Consider the following 24,500-nt stretch of genomic DNA (forward strand, 5'->3'; position numbering starts at 1 on the left):
AGGCCTACAGGCTTCAGCCGGGTCATCTGTTCCAACACCAGTAGTGGGATCCTGGTCTGGGGCCACCAGCGTGACTCCTGCATCTGGGTCAGTTGGGGTGGCACATACCCCGCCTTCGGCTGGTGGGGTACCCCCAGCTAACACATTAGAGGACCATCAGGGCGGTAGGGGATTACAGATGTCGGTTCTGTTGTCTGTTCCAGCGCCGTTTGGGGGATCTTCGCCTGCCTCTGTGGGCATGCCACCTCCATCATGTACTGGACAGTGTCAGCAAGGTGGGGTGTGGACAGGGTGTGTTGCTCCTGATCCAGGTAATAGAACCTATGAGATGGTGCCAGCAAAGGAGTTGCCATCTGGGGAACTAGCTATGCCTTTAGGTGACCACCTCACAGCGGCCACCAGGGAAAAGATATTACGGGGAGAGTACATAGATGTATTTTCCTTGTTATTCAGGGAGCTGGATAAAAAAGATAGAGAAGATTTGGATGAATGGGACAAAGAGCATTTGAAGCACCGCAGCGTAGATAGAATCTATGCTAATTGGTACCTCTGCTTTTTAATCTATGCTGGGGTGATTATTAGGGTGCAGCCTGGAAGGGCTTCATCTCTGCTCCAGTATATGGACATAATCCACAAAGGTTATTCGGACTTTGCTGGGTCCGCTTGGATGGAATATGATAAGGCCTTCCAGATGAAGACCGCTATGTACCCGGCACTCCGCTGGGACCTAATCCATCCACATATCTGGATGCAGACGATGTCCCTGGCCAGGCCTATGTTAGGGGAGCATTCTGACAGCAGACATGTAGTGAAAAGAGTTAATGCAGCTAATGCAGGAGCTCCATGTTCCCAGGGTGGCCAGGCAATCCAAAGACGCCCTTTGTGTTGGGAGTTTTCCTCACAGGCTCGCAACATGCCGAGCTACCTGATTCCGAGGACTATCCCATACCTCTACCGGAGGTGAGTACTGCCGAGCCTGCCGAGCCCAGTACTGTCCCTGAGGAAGGGCAGACCCCTACTCTTGGACCCGCTGCAAGGGATGGTAGCATACCTGACCCACTAGAGAGTGAGTCAAGCCGAGTGCCCCCAATTCAGAGGTGCCCTGAACCTCCTACGCCGCGGAGGTCTCAGCGAATACGCAGAGTGCCCACCTACCTAAGTGATTATGATTGTACTTAGTGTTTTTGCTTAGGGGGGAGGGATTTGTTATGTATTGAGATGTATATAACTGCTATGTGAATGTAAATACTGATATGTGAATCGCCTGATTGAGATGCCATGTTGAGCTTCATCCTGGGCTAGGATCCTAATGTAACCAATAGGAGCCCTAGCCCAGAGAGTGTCTACCAATCACGCTGTAAAGCGGGACCGCTTGTGATTGGACGTTATATCTTCAACCTCATAGGTTGTTATTTGTACAGGGGGTGTGGCTACACTAGCCGGGAATGTTTAAATACAGAGCAGCCAGTGCTTGTCCTTTGGCTCGAGTGGTTCGAATGATGGGTTCTGGCTGGCGATCATTGTACCGTGTTCGGAGAAGTAACAGAGCTGAAAAATAAACCGCATTCTTGCTGAATCACTCTCCGACTTCTTTGTTAAGCACACGACTTAACAAAATGTAAGCCTCTTTCTCCTTCTCTCATATTGCAATGTTCCTCACAGGCTTTTTGTTATGAGAATAAAATGGAGAACCCACATATGAGCTCCATGTAGAAAGGAAAGGACAAAAAAGTAGTGATATATGTTCATACCACTTTTAAAAAGTTATTTATTGGTTATTTATTAGCATTTATCATGTGTGCTCTAAAGATGGAGCTGAAATTATGGACCAAATGAACCCATTTTAGAGAATTTTAGAAATTCTCCCAACTGAACTCATGTCCTTCTTGCACCCAGGGGCAGGCAGGAAGTCTCCCAAATACACTCAAGCAGATGAGTGGAACAATCAAGGCAGCCTGAGATAGCAAACACTATCTGAGTTAATCCCAGAACAGGCAGAGATGAACTTGGGCTATTTATAGACATCAGTGCCTGCAGCTTTAGCAGTGGCCTAGAATATGCAGGCAATTACAGCATGACCTGTCCAGCATCCTGTGAAGCCTGGTCTTCTAAAGTAGAGGAAAGACCCGCAAAGGCCAGCCATGCCCTACACAATCTAAGATCAACTTCTGCCTGGGTTTTCTACCTTCTCTCCTCCTGGGGTTCTGGAGGTGATTGTGGGGTCCTTGAAAATAGACAGATCTCCTCAGTGGGTTCCTTGGCAGTCCCAGTCTTTAGCCCTGGCTCCTGGGTGACTGGACTTCTGGTCCAGCAGCCACAGCTGGCTTTGTATCCTCTGATGGTCCTTTGGAGTGAAAGGGCCCAGAAACCTCAGGGTCTGCCAGGGTCTGCCAGCCACCGTGTCATCCTCATCCTCTGAGGAGGACTCATCAGGCCAAACCCTGACACTGGAAGTCAGGAGCCATGGAGCACCAGGCAGCAATAACCTCTGGGACAATAATGGAATGCCATAAGAGAAGTCTCTTCATCTTGTCAGGCAACACAAACGATCCTCTTAACAATCAAGACATCACTGAATTTGTCTCATACAACTCCATGCTCAAGCTAGGATTTCTCTGAGTGAGTTCTCCTCCTTCCTGTTTTCCCCTTTGCTAGATGCAGTAACAGCGTTCCGTGCGCCTTGGTGTTTAGTCATGCCGGCCACATGACCACGGAAATGTCTTCGGACAGCGCTGGCTCTTCGGCTTTGAAACGGAGATGAGCACCGCAACCCTAGAGTTGGATTCGACTGGCTTTCGAGCAAGGGAGGCCTTTACCTTTACCTTAGATGCAGTAAGTAGCACAAGTGGAGTACACCACGTCTTCAGGAAAGATAATGAAAATAAAGTGCTTCTGACCAAAAGAAGACAAGCTGAAGCAGATGGGCTGTTGAATCTTCTTTTCTTTCTCTCTTATTGGAGGTCCTGCTCACCTGAAAGATTTGTGATAGCAAAGTTTCACTCCCTCATCCACAACCACACCTGCCTGTCCCTTGACGAGTTTTTACTTTCCCTTTAAAACTCATCTTAAAGCATGTGCAGTTTCACTGGAAGAATGGAAATGATTTATCTCTCAATCCAAGGGAATGGACTCGGGTGGCCTGCAGCCACCCTGGCTGCTCCAAAGTGTAGCTTTTTTTCCCATTTGTAAGTGTGGAATGTTTTTGCTCTGAGAAATGGCCTTTTCACTTTAATGAACACAAGCAAATCAAGCGCAGTGTTAGCACAAGGTAGCACTTGTTCAAGCGCCATCCCCTAGAGATGCTTAAAGGAGACTGAGAGCAGAGGAACTGCTCCAGTGAGGCTCCAGTATATAAGGCAGGGGAGACATGATTTATACAACAGCCCTGTGCAGAATAACGAAAGCAATTTGATTTTATCCTTCTTTTAACATTTTGAAAATGAGTGCAATTTTTTTTCTTTTTTTTTAAAGCAGAAACATTAGACTTTCATGCTGAAAAACAGAAACAGTTTAGGAGTTTGACAGATCCAGCTAAGCTTATGGAAGAGGCATTGCACTGTTGGGGGTCCAGGCAATTTACAACCCACCAGACCATGTGTAGCCCTGAAGAAATGGCTCATGCAGTGAGACAGAGGGTAGAAAGCAGCATCTGCTGGTAAGGGCTGAATGAGAGGAGGAGAACTTCACAGGTTTACTGTTGGGCATTGCTTGGTGACAACACGGGGAGTGGTATCTATGGAAATTCCATACTGGTGTGCAGAAGAGCAGGATTGCAGCTCCCACCACTGAAAGGGAAGGAGGATGTGGTGCCATTTACTGGAGGGCACCAGAAGGTGGTGATGTTCCAAGGCTATGGCTGCCACACCTAGTAGGGGCAGAAGTAATGTAGGTAGCAGAACCCAGCCTGTGTCCAAGCTGGGTCATCACCAGCATCCATGCAAGCTTCTCTACTCAATTCAGAAAATTCACACCAACACAGAGATTCAGCCACAATCCCACAACCACCTCTTGATGCTCACTGATAAAGGCACTGCATCTCCTGTTCCCTTCAGCAGCTCACAGTGGTGTGATCTGGAAGCCTCCCTGCAGACATGTAAGCCACTACTACAGATGATGACATCCACAATATCCAATGAAAGATAGGTTTTTCATGGCATGGAGGTAAATAACATCACCTGGTGAATAGCACCCCATTAGGCCCCCTTTAAAAGGAAAGAATTTTCCCCCCACTAGACAGTTGGCAACCATCGTTCAGTTCCATACAGAAGCTGTCAGTTATCAGGTTCAGTTCAAGGTACTGGCCATCACATAAAACATCCATTATGGCCTTGGACCTGCGTAGCTTCAGTACTGCCTCCCCTTGTTGTAAAATAGTCAAAAGTGTTTAATGCTCAGACTATCAATGGATCTTGCTCTATTGGAAAGAAGAGACTTGTTTGCCTTTAAAAACCTTTATTTCTAAGGGTAAAAGGTACATGGGATTACTACAAATAAACATAACACTAACAGCTACATTTTCTAAGCTGTCTATAGTCAAACACTAGCACACAGATAATGGAGAATCTGTCCTTCTTCTCGACCCCTAGAAAGAAAGTCACCTGAAAACAAACAGCCAATCTGTATCACAGTAGAAGCTACTTTTCCTGGGCTAATTCCCCATTGGCTTCCTGCCAGGTATCCCTTCCAGGTCAGTCTAAACAATAGCAATACTAGGCAAACAAGTTAACCCTATAATGACTGGATTGTCAGACCTTGTAAACACATGCATTTCCAACACCCCTTATATGCGCAATCACAATTGCACTCATCTGAGCAGGGCTTTCTGCAGGTACCACCCTGGAAATGGGCAAGATCAACAACTTGTGTCCTTTATACAAGTACATTCTCTGTAGTGGCTCCTACCTTGTGGAGTGGCCTGCCTGAGGAGGTCAGGAAGGCTCCCATGCTTCTGGCATTCTGCAAACCGTGTAAAACTGAATTGTTCAGAAGGGCATTTTATAAAAGTAATGGGCTATGTTATAATAGAATGGCTCACAGATCTGCTTTATAAAGGGAACAGGATTGTGTACCATACCACTGGGTATAGTATGTCTTTGCTTCATGTGTTACCCTGCATTGTTTTCCATGTATGTAATACCGTTTTCTGCATTGTTTAACATATCATGTCTAATACTCTATACTTTGTGTCAGATTTCTGTAACCATAGTCCTATCACATTGTTTATTAGATGTATCACCCTATTGTCTGCATTGACAATTTATTTAGGTACATTACAGCTTGCCTTCATCTCTTCTAGGAACCAAGAAGTACAACATTGATAGAAAAGGACCCACTGAAGAAGACATGTTGCTAGCTAGCATGGCCAGATTGGCCATTACTGCTGTGAGCTCCCAAAAGGGTGCAGGAGCTACTGCTGTAGGAGCCACTGGCCTTGGACCGGCACAAGGCAGGTGGGCATGAGACAGGTGGAAGCCCTGGCAAGCCTGCTTCTTCCCTTTCCTCCTCCATTGGGAGGACGGGGCCCTTTCCATGGCCTTTTTGCCTCCGAATCCATCTCAATGGTTAGAATTAAATTGTGACTTCAGTGGATTTATAAGAGTATGCTTAGGATTGCTTGTAGGTCTTCTAAAATTCAAAAAGTTTATTGACAGTCATCAAAGACAATCTTGTCTGATGTAGTGTGGACAAGCTTTTGCTTCCAGGACCAATACAGTAAATGGTATTTCTTCTTTGGTTTTCAGTTACTGCAGCAAAGGTGGCATTAAAATGTGTACAGAGACATTTCCACATAGAAGCGTATAGAAATGGTTTCATTTTCAGATTTCCAGCCTGCACATGTTTCTGCATTAGGTTGCAACTTTTTATCATATAGGCATCTTCTGTAATATACCTTGCTTGTGAATTGTGCAAAAACTAAACTAAAAAAGCCAGCTAGAAATGAATTCAGGTCTCTATTTTGTTTATGTTTACATTAAGCAGCCCTGGAAAAGGAGCCCCTATGCCCAGGATAGAAGGGGAACCCCTCTCTTCTAGGCGGCAATGTAGACACCATGGCTCCATTTAAACCTCATTATGACATCAATCCCTGTTTTTGTAAGTTACAGGTTAGTGGTTGAGAACTGTAATAAGCCCTTTAGAAACAAGCTGCCTTGCATATGTTATTTAATCCATGCAACTTCCAGGATATATTTAAAAAATAATTATATACTTGCTATGCTGAAAGAAGTAGGGCTTGTTGCAGATAAGTTCAATGTGTAACTCTTTTTTGGGAGTGAAGAACACTTGTTCTCTCAGTATTATGATTCCTCTGTAATTTAACATGGTTACATTTTGTAGACTATTTAAATTTGGATTCTTTGAGGGGTTTATTTTTGAAATCTACATATGGGCTGGAAACTGCAGAAGTTTCCATTCAGTTTCCATGAGGCTTGTCGTAAAAGGAACCACTGAAATGATCTAGCTTTAAAGGTAAAAGATGAGCATATATCTTTATATCCCTTTATACCTGATGAATCACCCAGGCTTCAAAGAAAAATGTAACCTGATGACAGTGAGGCAATGAGCAGCATTCTAGATGCACTGAAGACAGTGGACCTAGAAAGGTGTAACTTGTTTAGGACTGGATTTCAACTTACACTTTGGGTGAGCTTGCTTATCCTATGGCAGGGGTGGCCAAACTGTGACTCACAAGCTGCATGCGGCTCTTGGAGCTGTCTTCTGCAGCTCACAAGGCTTTCCAGCCCCCCCCCCCAGGTCACCTGTGGCCTCCCTAAACTGGCTGGGGTGGTTGGATCTGGCCACATGCGTGTTCACTCACACTCTCAGGCAGGGAGGAAGGGGATGAGAAAGGGGGAGCAGGAGGAGGGAGGGCAGGTGGTTTGTGGATCTCTGCAGTGGGTGGAGGGAGCGGGACGGGGGAGGGGAGGAGGAGAGAGCCAGGGAGGGTGGGATGGCAGTGGCAGAAGGAGTGCAAGGGCAGCAGGAAGTTGCTCCAGAGTGGGTGGTGGAGCTTCCTTTGCAGGGGGAGGCTTGGAGCCTGACAAGGGTGGGGGGAATAGAGAGTCTCCTCTTCCAAGCCATGGGGGCAGAGACCTTCTCTGGCAGGTGACCGAGCGTGACTCCTCTGTATGATCGGGATGATCTGATGGTGCCCAGAGGCCACCATCAGATCATCCCGATCATACAGAGACCCTACACCCCCTCAGGGAAGGGGGGGTAGGAGCAAGAGGCTTGATCCAGACCCCCGTGCAATGGCTACACACGGGCACAAGTCCCTTAGATCGCCTCCAATGCAGAACCAGAAGAGGAGTCCATGGCTATGGGCATTAGCCATCACTTCCAGAGACGGGGGGGGGGTTAGAAACCCAGCCAAAGAAGCTGCTTAAGATCAAGGTGAGTAACACTTTTTATGCTTGGCAATAAAATGATTTGGGACAAGGATGTCCTTTATCACCTTTATTATTTATTTTTACATTGGAGGTCTTAGCTGATGTAATCAGATCTGAGGATCAAATAAGCGGTCTTAAACTGCGTGGAGAAGAGTTTAAGCTATTGGTGTTTGCAGATGATCTTATATTCATTTTAGAGAATCCCCTCAATTCAGTACAAATCTTGATGGGAAAACTACAGGAATATGGGAGAGTAGTGGGACTAAGAGTGAACATAAATAAAACAAAGATAATGACAAAGAACATGACAAATGAACAAGCTTTACTACTTCAGCAGAAGTCATATTTTCAACTGTAGAAAAAGATTAAATATTTAGGAATAATGTTGACCAATAAATGCAGCACACTGCAGGAAAACAACTATAAAGAGCTTTTAACGTCTACAAAGGAAGACTTGGAAAAATGGAAAAATTCCAAATAATTTTAATGGGTCGGATGGCCATAGTTAAAATGAATATTTTACCAAGATGGTTATTTCTATTTCAAACAATACTAATCTTGCAAAGTCAAGCAATTTTTAAAGAGATAGACAATTTAATTCCAAAATTTATATGGCAAGGGAAACGTCCGAGAATAAAACTTAAAGCTCTACAAGATTTTAAGGAAAGAGGAGGCTTTGCATTGCCAAACTGGCTTCTTTATTATAGAGCATCAGTTATGGCCTGGATTTAAGAATGGATTACTTTAAAAGATTAAAGACTATTAAAACTGATGACCTGATGCTAGGCTGGCACACATTTTTATGGTATGGCCACAGTACATAAATACTTAAAGCAGCATTGGCTGAGAGCATCTTTATTGAAAGTTTGGGAACTGTTGCATAAACAATTTTATACAAAGAACTCAACGCTGATTGCACCTTTTGAAGCCTTCACAAACCCTAAAACCTATTATGAAGAGGATGTAAAAAGGTACTCAGATATTCTAGATTCTAAGCTTAATTTGAAACCATGATTGGACCTATCATGGTGGCAAAGGGCACAAACTGAATCTAGATTCTCTAAAGATAAAAAATTAGGTTTTTATGATAATTTGTTAGAGTTTGAAAAAATTCTGATTTCTACAGATCAAAAATTTATTAAAAATGTATATTTTTCTTCTTGATTGTATGATGTTGGATGAAATGGTTAAAACCACAATGATTCAATGGGCGCAAAACTTGGGACATAACATTGACCTAGATCAATGGGACCAATTATGGAAGAAAAACATGAAAATAACGAAAGTGGTCTCTTATAAAGAAAATGTTTATAAAATGTTTTACAGGTGGTATGTAACCCCAGAAAAGTTAGCTAAATATGACAGTAAGTGTTGAAACAAATGTTGGAAATGTCAAAATAAAGTGGGGTCATTTTATCATATTTGGTGGCAATGTGAAAAAGTTTAAAAAATTTGGGCTTGGATACATGAAATTTTGCAAAAAATATTAAAGTGTACTGTTCCTTTTACTCCTGAAGTATTATTGTTAGATATTCTTCCTGATTTATGTAAAAATGATGATCACTATCTTATTGTTTATATAACAACAACTGCTAGAATTCTATATGCTAAATATTGGAAAGTCCCGGAGGTCCCAACGAAACAAGAAATTGTCAACAAGCTTTTGGAGGAGCAGAAACGGCTGAATTTACTTTATTGTTAAAAGGACATACAGAGTCCACATTTCAAAATACATGGTCAAGATTCTATATCTGGTACAATAGTTACAATAATATACCCTGCTTAATAAAGACTGGAATAACAAAAAAATTATGAGAAATACAGAAGCCAACAAAGAAAACAATTTTTTTAGTTACTTGCATTGAGAAAACTGTTTATATATAAGGCTTAAAGTGAAACCATGTACTATGCATTAATACCCCCCATTTGTGTTTGTGTGTGTGTTAGTGTTTGTGAATGTATGTTTCTGTTTAGAAAAATAATAAAAACTTCTAATAAACCTTGCCCTATTTGGGGCAAGCAGAAAGAAAAAGATCATCCCGCCGTGGCGGCTGCCCTCTTAGCCGCAGTTGCCCATCTGAACATGGCCAGCAGGGGTCTGCTGCTGCCCATCTGCAGCTGCCTTTATGCATTGGGCCCCTGGCGGGCCAGGACAGAGCAGGGCCAGTTGACCTGGCCTCAGTTGGAGGAGGATGCCTCTGCTGAGTAGGCGGTGGTGGCTGGTGATGTGTGTGCTGAGTTGGCCTTCCAAGGGCCATGGAGATTGGGGTGTTGCCTCTTGTGTGCTCCGGTGGGGGAGATCAGGAATTGAACCTGGGACTCCCTATGTGCCAAGCAGATGCTCTCCTCCCCATCCAGGAATCTTACTTGAATATGGCCATTTTGAATGCCTTCCCTCCCCCCCGCCACACCCAGTGTGGGCTGTTTCCGTCTTATTAAAGAGAAAAGTTTTATTTGTCATGTGTAAAGAAGGTGAAGAAGTTTTCTGTGTTCAAAGCACTTCACAGGAACATTACCTGATTGCCATCTTCACAACCTGTCTCCTGTGTCTAAGACCAAAAAGTTTTATTCCAGGTATATGGAGGGGGCAAGGTCAGGTGATTTCACTTCCTAAGCTCCACCCCTTCCGATGATGTCACATCCTGCACCAACCCCACCTCCCTGTGATGTCACTTTCAGGCCACTCCCCCAAACCCACCTCTTCCCCCCAAGTCACCTTGCCACTTGTTATCGCCCACCAGATCAAAAGATAGAGGAGGATTATAAAATGATGAATGCCTTAAAGATAGCAACTAGACAAAAACACTGTGTAATAATAGGTGATTTTAACTACCCACACATTGATTGGGTCAATATGTGTTCTAGTCGGGAAAAAGAGATTGAGTTTCTAGACACTCTAAATGACTGTGCTATGGAGCAGATGGTCACGGAACCTACCAGGGGAGAGGCGATCCTTGATTTGGTCCTAAGTAACACTCAAGACCTGGTGAGAGATGTAAAAGTGATTTCACTGCTTGGAAACAGTGATCACAATGTTGTTGAGTTCATCATTTGTACAAATAGAGAATTGGCCAAAAAGACTCACACAACCATTTTTAACTTTAAAAGGGGTAATTTCTCTGATATGAGGGGACACGTGGGGAGGAAACTGAAAGGAAAAGTAGAAAGGGTCAAAACAATTGGGGAAGCTTGGGATCTATTTAAAACTACGATCCTAGAAGCTCAAAAAATATATATTCCACAGGTTAGGAAAGGCACAAAAAGGTATAGGAAAAAGCCTGCATGGTTAACAAACAGAGTAATGGAGGCTGTAAAAAGTAAAAAGAATTCCTTTAAGCAGTGGAAAGCTAGTCACAGTGAGGCTGATAAAACGGAACACAGGCTATGGCAAATAAAATGCAAGTCTGAGGTCAGGCAGGCAAAAAGGGAATATGAGGAGCATATAGCAAAAAACGTAAAAACCAACAATAAAACTTTCTTCAAATACATTAGAAACAGGAAACCAGCCAGGGAGGCAGTGGGGCCCTTGGACGACCAAGGGGTAAAAGGAGTATTGAAGGATGATAGGGAAATGGCTGAGAAGCTAAATGCATTTTTTGCCTCCGTCTTCACTGTGGAAGATGAGAAGTGCTTGCCCACTCCAGAACCACTGATTTCAGGAGGGGTGTTGAAAGACCTGAGTCAGATTGAGGTGACGAGAGAGGAGGTCCTAAAACTGATAGACAACTTAAAAACTGAAAAATCACCAGGCCCAGATGGCATACATCCGAGAGTTCTGAAAGAACTCAAATGTGAACTTGTAGATCTCCTGACAAAGATATGTAATCTTTCCTTAAAATCTGCCTCCATTCCTGAGGATTGGAAGGTAGCTAATGTCACTCCCATCTTTAAAAAGGGTTCCAGAGGAGATCCGGGAAATTACAGGCCAGTCAGTCTGACGTCGATACCGGGTAAATTGGTGGAAACCATTATTAAGGAAAGAATTAGTAGGCACATAGATGAACAAAACCTATTGAGGCAGACTCAGCACGGTTTCTGTAAGGGAAGATCTTGTCTCACTAACCTGTTAGTGTTCTTTGAGGGGGTGAACAAACATGTGGACAAGGGGGATCCAATAGATATTATTTACCTTGACTTCCAGAAAGCTTTTGATAAAGTTCCTCATCAAAGGCTCCTAAGTAAGCTCAAAAATCATGGGATAGAAGGACAAGTCCTTTTATGGATCAAAAACTGGCTAGTTCATAGAAAACAGAGAGTGAGTGTAGGTGGGCAATTTTCTCAGTGGAGGGTGGTAAGCAGTGGGGTACCGCAGGGATCAGTACTTGGTCCACTGCTTTTTAACTTGTTCATTAATGATTTGGAGATGGGAGTAAGCAGTGAAGTGGCTAAATTTGCGGATGATACAAAGTTGTTCAGGGTGGTGAAAACCAGTGAGGATTGTGAGGCACTCCAAGGGGATCTGTCAAGGATGGGCGAGTGGGCGTCAACATGGCAAATGGGGTTCAATGTGGCCAAGTGCAAGGTGATGCACATTGGAGCCAAAAATCCTAAATATAAATACACATTGATGGGGTCTGAACTGGCAGAGACTGAGCAAGAGAGAGATCTTGGAGTTGTAGTGGATAACTCACTGAAAATGTCGAGACAGTGTGTGACTGCAATAAAGAAGGCCAATGCTATGCTGGGGATTATTAGGAAGGGTATTGAAAACAGATCAGCCAATATAATAATGCCCCTATATAAATCAATGGTGAGACCTCATTTGGAATACTGTGTGCAGTTCTGGGCACCACACCTTAAAAAGGATATTATAGCTTTGGAAAAAGTGCAGAAAAGGGCAACTCGAATGATAAAAGGGTTGGAACACTTTCCCTATGAGGAAAGGTTAAAGCGCTTAGGGCTCTTTAGCTTGGAGAAAAGACGACTGAGGGGTGACATGATCGAGGTTTATAAGATTATGCATGGGAAAGAGCAGGTAAAGAAAGAGGTACTTTTCTCCCTTTCTCACAATACAAGAACTCGTGGGCACTCCATGAAACTGCAGAGCGGTCGGGTTAGAACGGATAAAAGGAAGTACTTCTTCACCCAAAGAGTGATTAACACATGGAATTCACTGCCACAGGAAGTGGTGGGTGCTACAAGCATGGACGGCTTCAAAAGGGAATTAGATAAGCATATGGAGCAGAGGTCCATCAGTGGCTATTAGCCACAAGGTATAGCTAGGGGCTCTGGGGCAAGTGATGCTCTGTCTTCTTGGTGCTTGGGGGGGGGTCAACAGTGGGAGGGCTTCTAATGTCCTGGCCCCACTGCTGGACCTCCTGATGGCACTGGTATTTCTGGCCACTGTGTGACACAGAGTGTTGGACTGGATGGGCCTTTGGCCTGATCCAACATTGGCGTCTCTTATGTTCTCTTATGTTCTCTTATGTTCTCACTCTCGAGCATCTGACATTTATTATATGTGGCTCTTACATGAAGAAAGTTTGGCCACCCCTGTTCTATGGTGTCTTCATCATTTGGATCATAAGGAGATATTTATCACACATGCAAGTGTATGATAAAATGGTCATTGCATCACCCTGTTTAAGCTTCTATTACCTATATTAGAGTTCCATTTGGTACCCTTCTGCATGCTCTCCATGTTATGGTGTGGGTCTTGCCTGCACAATATGAATGATTTTCAGCAAACAGGATGGACTAGCCTTTTAACAAAGGTCTGGTCGAAACAATACCAATGATGATTGTTGCAGTAGTTCATCTGTACTGTGTGAAGGATTAATTTTTCCCATTGTGATCAGTGTTCCCTCTAAGCTGAGTTAGTGTGAGCTGGCTCACAGTGTTTTAGCCTCTGGCTCACCTATTTTTGTCTCCGCTCAGGAAGGGTGGCTCCAAAGCAAACACATTTGTGCAGTAACCAAATCGCTCGCTCACAGCTTTAATGCCAGTAACTCACAACATGCCATAGCTTAGAGGGAGCATTGATTGTGATATATTTCTTTTCCTTTGTTGGAGCTCTGTAGCTTTCATATCCCATAGGGCAAAGATCCCCAGCTTGTCTGAGCCTACAGGCACATTGGGAATTTTGAGGCAAGGTGGCAGGCATCACTACAAAAAGGAGAAACCCTAGCACACAATGGCTGCCACAGGAACATGCACAGGTACAAGAGGAGGGGATGAGGAATATAAACACACAACACACAAAAGACCCCCAAAGGAGGATAACATACACAGAAAAGGCAATGATCAGTAAGGAAAAGGAAGGATAAAACACACACAGAGAGAGAAGACAAAGGGAGGGGGTGTTGTTGGGCACCCTAACTCCCCTCCTCATAGCTGGCCCACAGGTCTTGTTTACAGAATCTGGATATTTCTCCTTTGAGAGATGGGGATGATCCAAGTGATAAGCCCCTATATTTGTATGAAGGCAGCCAGTCACTGGTTCTGCATTCACAGTGGTCTTGCCTAGTTTCCTGAAACACATGATGGGCCCTGGGGGATGTGCAAGTGCATTCATGGGTGTCATGGTGGGGAACCCTGGAATATAGCAGTACATGCTTCCTAAAGGAAGTTATAGAAGCCAGTACTTTGAAAAGAGAACCATAAACACAGAGATGACTTGATAGACTGGCAGTGACTATCCAAGGTCTCAGGCTGAGGTCCTTCATGTCACCTACTGCTTGATACTCTTAACTGGAGATGTTGTGGATTGAACCTGGGACCTTTTGCATGCCAAGCACACACTTTACCATGCTCTACCACTGAGCCTCAGCACCTTCTATTCTTTCAGATACTTTGGAATCAGGCCTCTAGGCCACCAGTTAATAAAAGCTTTCTATCCCAAGAGTATAATTGCCATTGGCCAGAAGATCATGGGCAATCATTGCAGAATTGTTGAGGTGGATTCCTGATGTGGAAGCTACCAACTCAGCACACTAAATGCATATGGTAACACTTATAAATAAAACTGCCCTGTGCTGTTGCTTCCTAGGAATAGTGTTCAGAGGTTTATTGCCTCTGGTTGTGATGGTTCCCTTTAGTAATCTTGGCTAGTAGCCATTTATGGAGCTAACCTTCCCTGGGGTGAGTTATTTCTGTTAATGATGAAGATGCAATAGGCTAATGAATGAAAATTATGAGCTACTGTGAGCTGCTTTAGAAGGCTGAGATTCTGGGATATCTGGGGGAATTTGTTGCTTGGATCACTGCCACTGAAAATCTTGTATCCTGCAAGAATCCATTAGAATGAGACTATTTGTGGCTTAACGTTTACCTTCGTTATCATTAGCCTGAAAGTAGCTGTCATTTTTCAAACCTAACAATGTGCTACATTCCAGCTGACTTGATAAAAATATAACATTATCATTGCTGAACATAATTTTATCAAAACTGCCCAGAGCAATGAATGAAGATTCATCTGCAAACACAGAAATAGAAATCGCTGCTACTGCTACGTAGTAAGGGCATATTCCAACAATCCCCCCCCATCACGAGGGGACTTTTGACATGATGAGAGCCATGTGGTTGCTTAGGGGATGGTAGATCTTCTCTTGAAAAATCCCAGAAGTCAGTGTGAAAGTCTGCTTGCATAAATTATTCCCACTTTGAACAGTTTCACTGCATTACCTATTAACAGAACAACAGTCCAAGGCACCTTAAAGACTAACAAAAATCTATGCTTTCATGAAACAGAGCTCACTTTTTTCAGATACAATGGCAAGAAACTCATTTACATCATTACAGAAATGGCAGAAACAGAAAATGACCCAAAGGGAGGGGGAAAGAGTGAGGAGTTGAGCAGAGAGAGGTCTAGTATAATTGCAATGAAAAGACCAGCCACACACCCCTGAAGCAACGCTTCTAATAATCAGACAAGTTATAATAACAATATTTTTGTGGACCTAGGGGGTGGGGATTGGACAAAATACTAATGAGGCAATGTCAGAATGCTCATGTGCAAATTGATCTAGATCTTGACATTCGGAGTGCTTTGTTGTTAATGATAATTGAATTAGATAGAAGTAAGGGACATGGAGACCATGACTTAGATGCCCCAGGCTAGCCCCAACTCATCAGATATCAGAAGCTATATAGAGTACACCCTGGTTAATACTTGGATGGGAGACCAATGAAGGAAGTCCAGGGCTACTAGGCAGAGGCAGGCAACGGGAAACCACCTCTGTTTGTCTCTTGCCTTTAAATCCTATGGGCTCGCCATAAATTGGCTGTGATTTGATGGTACTTTACGCACAAGGGACATGGGGAGATGTTTTGCATCTTTAACGGTGCAATCCTAAGTGCAGTGACACTGAAGTAAACAGGATTAGAAGTATGTAAGTCTGGTTAAAATTGCACTTCGTGGCACTAACTGTGAATTGTTAATGTTTTCTGTACTTGAAGAATTTAGGAAAGAGCAGATGGAGAGATGGTGGTAGTGGTGGATGGGGAAGGATATGGTTGGAAACTGTGGGAAAGTAATAGATGATTGTGCATGCACAACCATCTTTTTTGCACAATTGAACATAGAGAAACTGTCTACAGAATGTTTGACTGTCTGACTAGTGGCTGGTCAATCATAACTGTCTTACGCATCATATTATACCCCCTAATTGATTAAATATAGGAGCTTTTCCTTTTCTTTCATCAATTGCAGAATGAGGAATAATGGAATAATTGATGGCATGAAACTCAATCGGGACAAACCTGGCTCCACATTCTAGTTCAATTTGTGAGACAGGTTCATTAGGTTTGAAATCTGAAACATGATCAATTCCACAACTTTCACATGTATCACAAATTATAACTACATATAATTACAGTAGTGACTTGCACACAATGTGACAGGAAACCCTGGGTTTCCTCAGAGGCATGTCAGAAGTTCCTCAATGAGAAGATCAAAAAGGACAGACAATCTTCTCTGTAAAACAGCTGACCCAACATGTCCAATGAACAATTAAAGTGGAATGCTAGATGTGCATCAAAGTATTCTCAGTTAATATTAGTATCTATCCTAGATGTCTTCCCAAATTCCTTTACAAAGAGTGTTTCCATGACAGGAGTACAAGGGTTCCAGTATGACAAGATCAGGGCTGAGAATTTGGAAACATATCTATACAAAATAATCAGATGTAATTTCTTAGGTGACGTCTTGTCTTCCAGTGAGAGAATTTCATGGATGTTGTCTCATATCCATTGCTGGTCAGTGTGGTTCCCAAGAAAATGGAAAGAATAAGTGTTCATCTACCCTGACATTTCACTGACAGCAAACTGTATCCCTAAAGGGCTTGAGGAAGCTTGTTTGTATAGTATTTCTCAACTGCTGGAATCAAGAGTACTCCATGCTGGGATAAAAATAAATTTTGTAGTGGTATATTAATGAATCTGCCCTGAACAATTATCTTTGAATGATGAGGATAAAAAATAAATTGTTCTGTTCTGTTTGGAGGAATCTTCTACTCAATTCAACTGTCAAATCAAGTCAAATGTCAGCATAATTGGTTGCAAAGTAGTCCTTAATAAGTCCTTAGTAATCAGTATTTCATCTGTCAATCTAGTTTAGTGTGACTGCAAGGTTCATAATTATCAGAAGTTTTAAAGCTGTAGTTAACAGCTTTAGAGGTAGGGGAGCCTGTGGAATGCATCACCAAGCTGTCAAGTGATGAGAAACATTTTTAAAAATTTGAATGTGCTTTTAACCACTTTGCTGCATAAAAAGGAGCATGCTAAATGTCATCTTTCAAGTCATCTCTGTGATAATTTTGCATGGACCCAACGAGATGTGAATAATACAATAATTCGCTGCCATTTTACTAAGTGATATGATAATAGTACTGTGCCATTACTTGGAATCGTTCTTATTAAGTGCTTGCAGATTCAATATCAGATGCCCTAGTGTTCTACCTAAACAACTTATCCTTCAATTTTATGATATTTTCATCCAATAGGAAGCATATTATAAAGTGTTACCCCCAGGGTTTCTATAGTAACACTCATGAATGGAACACAGTCACTGGGTAGATAATGGCAGGAAGAAAACAAATGTCTCCATGGCAGTATTTCAAGTAACAAACAAATAAAAGAAATTTCCTCATGGCCTTGGAATTCCAGAGTGTGGAATGCCCCTTGGATTAGGTTCAGATAATAAGAACACAATGGGATGGCCCCTCCACTTCGTTGGGTGACGGTAAATTAGGGTTGTACAAAATGATAGGTCAACCCAATTACACAGCAGAGAACAAACAGAACATGACAGTTTACAATCAAAAGATACAAACAGAATGAGAAATATCAGAAAGTAATATCATAAAAATAAATGCAATAACTTAATGGAAAACTAACTGAAACAAAAATGTTGGTGGAAGGCTCTTCAGGAAGAAGTATCCCAAGATAAGATCAGCTATCAAAGCACTAATCCTTTAAGATTGAGAACAGACCACCACGACCCATTTTGGTTTGAAGGAACACCAAAATAAAAGCACTTCTTGGCTTTTCTAAATTTAGCTTTAGTTTATTACCCCACATTCACCCCATTATCACCTCCAAACACCTATTCAGCACATCTACATCCCTGTCTGACTCAGAACAAGAAGTAGAGATGCATGTCCTAAGTGTAGTGATGACATCTCCCACCAGATCTTCAGATATCCTTGCTAATAGTTTTGTGTATGTGTTGAAAAGAATGGATAGACCATGGCTGGGAGGGCAGGGTATAAATGTAATCAATCAATCAATAAATAAAGTTCTTTGTTATCCCACAGTGCAATTGCCTGGGGAAAGAGCTACAGTATCAGAACACACTTTCTGGAATCTATCCTCCAAACAGGAGGTGATTTACTAGTTTCTGATATGCCCACAACATCCCAGAAGTGATGTAATCACATCGAAGACATCATGCGGGGACGCTCTGGTATTTGGGCAAACTCTATGGTTTTGAGGGTGAAAAAACCATAGAGTTCCACCAAAATACCAGAGCATCCCCATGCGATGTCCCCGCCCGCTCACCCACCCCCAGAATGCCCTCCCCCGGAATGCCCTCCAAAGCCCCCTGCCGGAAGAACAAGGAGACCTGGCAACCCTAGGCCTTTCATGTTTTACAAAGAGACAATTGTCAATTTTGTTATAATTTTTAAAGATATTTTAAACTGTCGTGTGGGCTGCTCATTCATTTTCCAGTAACTTTTATTTTATTTATTATAACTTTTATAACTTTTATTTCAATTCAATTCAAAACCTTTATTGGCATCGATCAGAATCATAAACAGCCACCCTTCAATTTATGGGTTTAACACACAGCTTCCTCATTATGAGGCAGTTACAGAACTTAGCCACCGCTTCAATAACCTCTATATTTTGTGAAGCCAGTAAACGGTACAACATTCTTTCTTTTTTTAAAAAACCCCCGGAGGGGATTTTTTATTGATTTTTTAAACACTACAAAAACTAGAACAGAAAAAAAGGGAAAGGGAAAGCTATATATAAGGGAGAAAGTAAAGAACCCAGTACTAACTAAAAACCCAAGAGAGGAGATCTCCAACTAGCTTTTTATACTTCATTCAGACTTTTCATCTTTGTACTTCTTATGAACTGTGTCAATCTTTTAACCCTTTTAACCATCCCCAGTTACATTTAATTGCCCAATAACAGTGCCCCCATCATCCCCTAGAACCCAAGTTCTCAAAGGCACAAAGAGTCCTTCAGCCTTTACTTCTTCTTCTCTCTCTTCCGCAGTTTGTAGGAACTTTTCGGGGCTGATGCCCCCTGCTCAGACAAAGAGTCCTCACCAGACAAACCAGTTTCCAGCTCTCCACTGGACTTATCATCCTCTTCTTTTTTCTCGTCCTCTGGCCTTCCCAGCTGCTCCTTTAGAAACTCTTGAGCTTTAAGAACAGTCAATCTTGACCTTCTTCTCCTTGATCTTGAATATTACTCCTTCTGGAAACAGCCATTTATATCCAATTGAGTTTGTTTGGAGGAAAAACACAAGTTCTTTGTATTTCTTTCTGCGTTGTCTTACTTCAAATGGAATATCCTTTAGCGTTCTGACAGCATTCTCCCCCACCTTCAGGTACAACATTCTGTCATCAGATTGCTTGACATTATAACTTTTATTGTGAGTTGAGCAAGCAGCCAGTAATATTCTAGCAGTATAAGCCTAAACAGTCACACACTTCTAATCCTATTAACTTCAATGGAATTGGAAGAGTATAAGTCTCTTTAGGATTGAACCATAAATATCTAAGTACAAGAGGATGTCATAGACAAAGGTACTGAAAGCAGTGACAGATCTGGGATACTCAATAGGGTAGCTCTCTCTTTTCCATATTGATAAAAAGTGATCTTCACACCATGAAAAGTAGTTCCTGTGTCAAAGCCCCATCTCAAACTCAACTGAAAGGGATCCAATATAATTGGAATAATCCAAGAATACCTAGTATGAACAAATACTAGAATATCTTGCCCAGTTATGTGAGGTTAGTTAAGACAGTCGTTAGGATTCAGAGAATGTTTCTGTATGGACAATCCAAGAAGGACTTCAAGGTAGCTGGAATGACTACCTCTTTTAAAGTAATATTACAATAACCTGGATCAGACCAATTACTTCTGACCAGCTAGAATAAGGGAGGACCCATGGCTGAGTTCTTGAATGCTTCAGTACTTTTCATCTTCAATTAAAGAATGTTAAGTAGAAGAAACTGGGAAAGACCTTTCTCTGGCTGAAGCTCCAGTGTCAGAATAGACAATGTTGAGGTAGATGTGGACCAATGGCCAACTTGATATAAGGCAGCTTCATAGGTTTATCTTTTCAGTGTCATCAGTGAGGAAGGACCCAGATCAAGTGGGCAGCTTGTAGTCTGGATTTGCCACATCATTAGGTTACAAATGAAATTATTTCATGCAACTGCCTAATGATATCAGGTACTTTTACTGAATCAACTATGTAATCATGTTCCAAATTAATGCAACAGTTGGATTCAAGTCCAGTAGCATCTTAGAGAGCAACAAGATTTTGGGGGTGTAAACTTTCGTGAGTGAAAGCTACCTGATAAAGATGCTACTGGACTCAAATCTAGCTTTTCTACTGCAGCCCAACACGGCTACACTCCAAAACTAGAATGAATGTCAGTTGTCTTCGAAGTGCTCATCTTATGTCACAGTGGTCTGTAGAGGGCTTCATAAGATTATCAACAGGACCAGCATTAAGCAAGATCTTCGTCACTCTAAATTAGGGATGCTAGAACACCCTCTAGTTTCACTCATGCCCTGTTTGCCAGTCACAAACAGGGGGCCACTCTTTGGGCTGTTCCCCTGTTTGCCAACCACTCATGGTTGTTTCACAGGTGGTATTGCCCTGTTCCTTCCTAACAGTGAAGAACTACGCAATCAACTTCCCATTCATGTGTGCTCTCAAGGCCAAATAAGGTGTAATTCCCTTTTTGTTTCACCACTGTTCCACTTGTCAGACAATTGTTTAAATAGATTTCTAAATCAATCACAAATATAAACCAGTCATAAATCAATGCTAGTTTTTTTTTATTTTTAAACTCTTACCATTCAGTATTCATGTGTTTTGACATGTGTTGTTTTTTGAGGGGGAAAGTACAAACCTGTTTGGCTGGTATTCGAGTTGTTAGTGCTGAACTGCAGAGACCCAGTAATTAGTGTACATCTGATCATCAAATATGGTAAATTTGGGTGTCAAACTTGTTCACTTTGAAACTTGTGGCAACTCTAAACAGTTCCACTGGATGGCTCTGTACAAACGCAATAGTGCGGAAGACTTTCTTTGTTGTCATCACTGGTGCAGAGCATTCTCCAAAATGAGCAATAGGTTCTCTTTGATTGTCCATTTGTGTATCTCTTCCACCATTGCTCAGCTCACTGCTCCCGCCACAACATCGCCGAGTGCTTTGGAATGCCATGGAGCTAGATAATTAGTTCACAAAATCACACAATGAATAATGTTCCATATTAAAGGGCCTCCTCCTCCCATATTGTCCAGTCCATCAGTTATGATCTGCCTCACAAGACCTGCTCTGTGTGTCTCCACCTTCCATAGTGAGGTGGGTGGCAACCCGAGACAGGCCTTTTTCAGTGATGACACCTCATCTGTGACCTGCCTTTCCCCTTGAGGCTCACTGGGGCTTATGGGACTTTCTCATAGGTGCCAGGCCAGAAGATTTTGATGTACCCAGACTTTAAAATAAGGATTTGATCTTCAAATCATTTTATAGTGAGCTGTGGTCTAAAACTTATTAAATTCAATTTAAGGTGCTCACTTACTGTTATTATTATTATTTTATTCTCTGGCTTTTGGTGTAGTTGTTAAGAGTGGTAGACTCTAATCTGGAGAATCAGGTTTGATTCCCCACTTCTCTACATGCAGCTGCTGGGTGAGCTTGGATCAGTCACAGTTCTCGCAGAGCTGTTCTCTCAAGGGCAGTCCTCAAAAGAGCTCTTTCAGCCCCACCTACCTCACAGGGTGTCTGTTTGTTTTTTGTTTGGGGGATTTTTATGCCACCTCTCCCACAAACCTGACTAAAATGGCTTACAAAATAGTGTGACAGAACACAGCATTGTTATAAATTAAAATCCAGCAGAGAAAAGAAGAAGAGGAGGAGGAGGAGGAGGAGGTTGGATTTATACCCTGCCCTTCACTTGGAGTCTCAGAGCGGCTTACAATCTCCTTCCCTTCCACTCCCCACAACAAACAAATAAATGTTATGCCTGGGGATGGCATACTGCAATTCAGGTGGTAGTTTTGAGATCAAATTCAGGATCCTTTTCATTCTCATCAGTGGTTGTGGAAGACTGAGGAGAGACTTATGGAAGAACAGCCTAGTTTTGTATGATATTCAGTGGAAACTGAGTACGGAAGATGCAATCTCATCAAGAATATAGGGTACATATATGGAGGAAATCCAGTCTTCATGCTTTGAAATACTTCCTCCATCCCTGGCAAAAACTACAGGAATGTTCTCTGGTCTTCCAAAAAGAGTACAAAAGGAAAGACCAACCACTGAAATATTGTGCATAAGGGTAAACTGCATTATCTTTTATCTAGAAGAATATAAGAACCGCCACCAGATGCTGCCCTATCATTTTTCCTCATCTGACAGAGGTGTTGGTACAGTATGTCACATGTTTATGTTCCCATGGACAGTTTTTTTCATTTCATTCTTCCTTTCTTTTACAAAAGTACTGGTGCATTAATCAACAAAAATGATGAGTGTTTTGCAGAAGATGATCCTCCTATATTTTGAAATTGACATGGAGAGTTTATCACAAGCTTTTAAGATTTCAAAAGGAAAATCAATATTAATCCCTCTGCCGAAAGCTAGGAACATTTATTTTGTCAATGGCTCTAATCTACCTTATTTGACACTCGTGCAGCTGTAACAGGAAAAGATCATTAATATCTGCAGGGATAGATGATTCAGTGTCTATTCAGACATCCTGCTTAAAATCACAGTTTGCATTCATGTACACCATTGAATAGGCAACCTGATAGTTTAAAAAAAATATTTGTTTGGGTTGTCAGCTGTTACAAATATTACAATATGTCAATTACTACATTGATGCAATGTAAGTGTATACTTCATGTGTGTCCATAATATGTTGATGACATATTTATTCCTTAGCAATATTGGTATAAGCATATTTCAAAGAGTATTTCAAATAAGATAAAGTATGAAGATGTCCAGATCCCTTTTTGGTCAGATTTTATTAATTGATGGCACTAAATGATGTGGACAATGTTCCATGATTTGTGCACTTGATCCTTGCTTGTCTTGGTTGGACTGGCAAACTGGGAGGAAGTGGCATCCTGGAAATTGGTATAACGAACACCAGATTAAGGGAAATGCCATCCTATTAGTTCTTAGTTCTTTATTATTTACAATCATAGATCAGTCACAATTGACACTTATAGTTATCAGCACATTTGCAAACAATAAAATTTCCAGGCAGCATGGCAGGCTGATTTCAATAGTAGAGACAATTAATAAGACTTGACCAGCTGCTTCCTTGTTGATCTTGCCGAGGAGCAACATTTGGCCACCTTAGAGGTGATTTTGTTAGAACAATATGAAAGGGGGGAGGGAGATATTAAATTCATCAGATCTGCCTGGAAAATTTAATAGAATGGAGCTCCCGGTCTCCCGCCAAAGGCAATGGAAGCCGGGGCTATTTTGCCGCCGTGGAGGATGATGGGGCAGCAACAGCGTCATGGTGCCTTGTGGGGAGGGCAGGAAGGAGCCAGCCTAGTATAGGCGCAGCTCTGCTCCTGCCCAAAGCAGTTGAAGCCTCGTACTCAGCCCTCCCGCCCACCCTGTTCCTAGGGTGGGCTGAGGCTGGTCGCCCATGGGGTCCAGGTAGGAATTTTTTGCCATCACCCAAGATTGGCAATAGGGTGATGGTGTTTTTGCCTACCTTACACTAGGGGACAGTGGAAAGACTGGTTAGGGCATGGTTGTTAAATAGGTTGGTCACTTTGGCAGAATAGTGCAGGGATAAGAAAGCGGAAAATGGTGAGCACCTTAAACCATTCCTTTTTTTAGGAACATGGGAGTCATCAGGAATGACCTGTGGGTTATTAAGGCCCAGGGTGGTGAATGATTATCCCCTCTGGGAACCTCTTGGGTAAGCTCCTTTCTGCAAGCTGTATGGTTTCAGGGGTAGGCGCTCCTGGGAGGCCACCAGTGGCTGGGCTGCCTGTCGCAAGCCAGATTAATGGCTCAAGATTGGGGTTGGCGGCTTGCCCACATATCGGACAAGGAGGCTGGTCATCTGACACCTACCTTGTCTGTTATGCTCCTGCAAAAAATGCTCCCTTGCTGTTTTTTGGTTGGTAAAGTGGCTCTTGTCTGATCCAAACTGTTGTCTCTCTCGTTATTCCGACTGGAGGGGCAATTGGAGTTATTAAAAACAGTAATAACATTTATTTATTTAGACATTTTTACCCCACCCTCCCCGCAAGAATGCCATCCTATTTAAAGGAGGACTTATTAAAGAAGCCTTCCCTTGACAATGGAGAATATAATGTCTTATTAGCTTATGGAAGATGTAAAGAGCCCAATAATGTGAATTAAGAATAAAGGTTCATTCCTATCTCTGAAT

General features: G+C 42.3%; 1 protein-coding gene across 1 annotated transcript in view; it reads left to right on the top strand.

Annotated features, from left to right (window-relative positions):
- Positions 1-328: 328 nt before the first annotated feature.
- The window catches only part of LOC107116036 (protocadherin-15-like), a 456,694-nt gene continuing 432,522 nt past the window's right edge, over positions 329-24,500 (top strand). Inside the window, exons 1-2 of the mRNA XM_015417887.1 lie at positions 329-960; positions 4,234-4,294. Coding sequence (XP_015273373.1) covers positions 329-960; positions 4,234-4,294 — 693 coding nt within the window. The remainder of the gene's footprint in view (positions 961-4,233; positions 4,295-24,500) is intronic.

Source organism: Gekko japonicus, unplaced genomic scaffold (assembly GCF_001447785.1).
Source record: "Gekko japonicus isolate JY-2015 unplaced genomic scaffold, Gekko_japonicus_V1.1 scaffold528, whole genome shotgun sequence".
Taxonomy (NCBI): Eukaryota; Metazoa; Chordata; class Lepidosauria; order Squamata; family Gekkonidae; genus Gekko; species Gekko japonicus.